The following is a 1,428-nucleotide window of genomic DNA, read 5'->3' on the forward strand; positions in this document are numbered from 1 at the left end:
AGACGGGGTTTCACCGTGTTAGCCAGGATGGTCTCGATCTCCTGACCTCGTGATCCGCCCGTCTGCCTCCCAAAGTGCTGGGATAACAGGCTTGAGCCACCGCGCCCGGCCTTTTTGTACTTTTAGTAGAGATGGAGTTTCACCATCTTGACCAGGCTGGTCTTCAACTCCTGACCTCATAATCACCCACCTCGGCCTCCCAAAGTGCTGGGATTACAGGCGTGAGCCACCACGCTCGGCCTTATCCCTGCTTTTATTTGAGCCACAAAACCACCCTGTGAGAGAAGCAGCACAGTGTGGAAGGACTTCCATAAAAAGTTGCTAAACAGAAGATACAAAAAGAATGCTGCTCATCAGTATGTTCAACTGTGAAATCATTTTTGTTTAAAAAATGCATATACATTCTATAATTTTTAAAAACATTTTAACTATATATAACTAAATAGACATAGAAAGATGCTCTATTAACATTGATTTTCCTGGAGAGTGGCAATAGCACTTTATACATTTCAACAACACTTTATTTTCAAGGAAATGTAGTTTTTAAATGGGAACATTTTATTTTTATTTTTGAGACGGAGTTCACTCTTGTTGCCCAGGCTGGAATGCAATGGCACGATCTGGGCTCACCACAACTACCACCTCCTGGGTTCAAGCGCTTCTCCTGCCTCAGCCTCCCGAGTAGTTGGGATCACAGGCATGCGCCACCACGCCTGGCTAATTTTGTATTTTTAGTAGAGACGGAGTTTCTCCATGTTGGTCAGGCTGGTCTCGAACTCCCAACCTCAGGTGATCCGCCTGCCTAGGCCTCCCAAAGCGCTGAAATTACAGGCGTGAGCCACCACGCCCAGCCGTAAACATTTTAAACATATGTAAGTGCAATAGGAGATTAGAAGTCATGTTGATTCTGCGTGGCTTGATTATGGATTACTATCTTCCTCTCACCGCGGATCCGCATTTTTTGGTTTTCTGTGATGCGCTTGTCCCCATCCGGGGCTCTGGCGTCTTTCTGGGTCTAAAGGTACCCAGCGCCCTCTGCCGAAGAATCTCTCGGTACGGCGTTCTCAGGCTGGAGGGTGGAGCGGAGGAGGCCTGGTAGACGTGTATGGACTCGGTGGACCGAGGCGGGGCCCGTTCGGCGTCTTTAATAAGTTTCACCGGGACCCGGTGGCCGGGACGGAGACGGCTAAGCCGCGATATGTTTACCTTCTACCACAGCGTCCACAGTACCCGGCTCGGCCTTAGGCCTCGGGTCCCGACAAACCTACTACAGATTAGGCCTGAGACCGCCATAGCCCTGAGGCTCTGCCACGCCCCCTGGCCTGCCCCCTCCGAGGCGCCCGGGAGCGATTCCCAAAGTGCCTGCGGGAGCGCCGCGTCATTGGAGCGCCGCGTCACGTGAGGCTGCCGTCCAATCGCGGCGCGCGC

At 51.8% G+C, this 1,428-nt stretch overlaps 1 protein-coding gene across 1 annotated transcript in view; it reads left to right on the top strand.

Moving 5' to 3' along the window:
* Positions 1–1,105: 1,105 nt before the first annotated feature.
* Positions 1,106–1,428, top strand: part of TMEM42 (transmembrane protein 42) — a 4,239-nt gene continuing 3,916 nt past the window's right edge. Inside the window, exon 1 of the mRNA XM_011952692.1 lies at positions 1,106–1,398. Within this exon, the coding sequence (XP_011808082.1) occupies positions 1,106–1,398 (293 nt within the window). The remainder of the gene's footprint in view (positions 1,399–1,428) is intronic.

The sequence above is a fragment of the Colobus angolensis genome, unplaced genomic scaffold (genome assembly GCF_000951035.1).
Source record: "Colobus angolensis palliatus isolate OR3802 unplaced genomic scaffold, Cang.pa_1.0 Scaffold344, whole genome shotgun sequence".
Lineage (NCBI taxonomy): Eukaryota > Metazoa > Chordata > Mammalia > Primates > Cercopithecidae > Colobus > Colobus angolensis.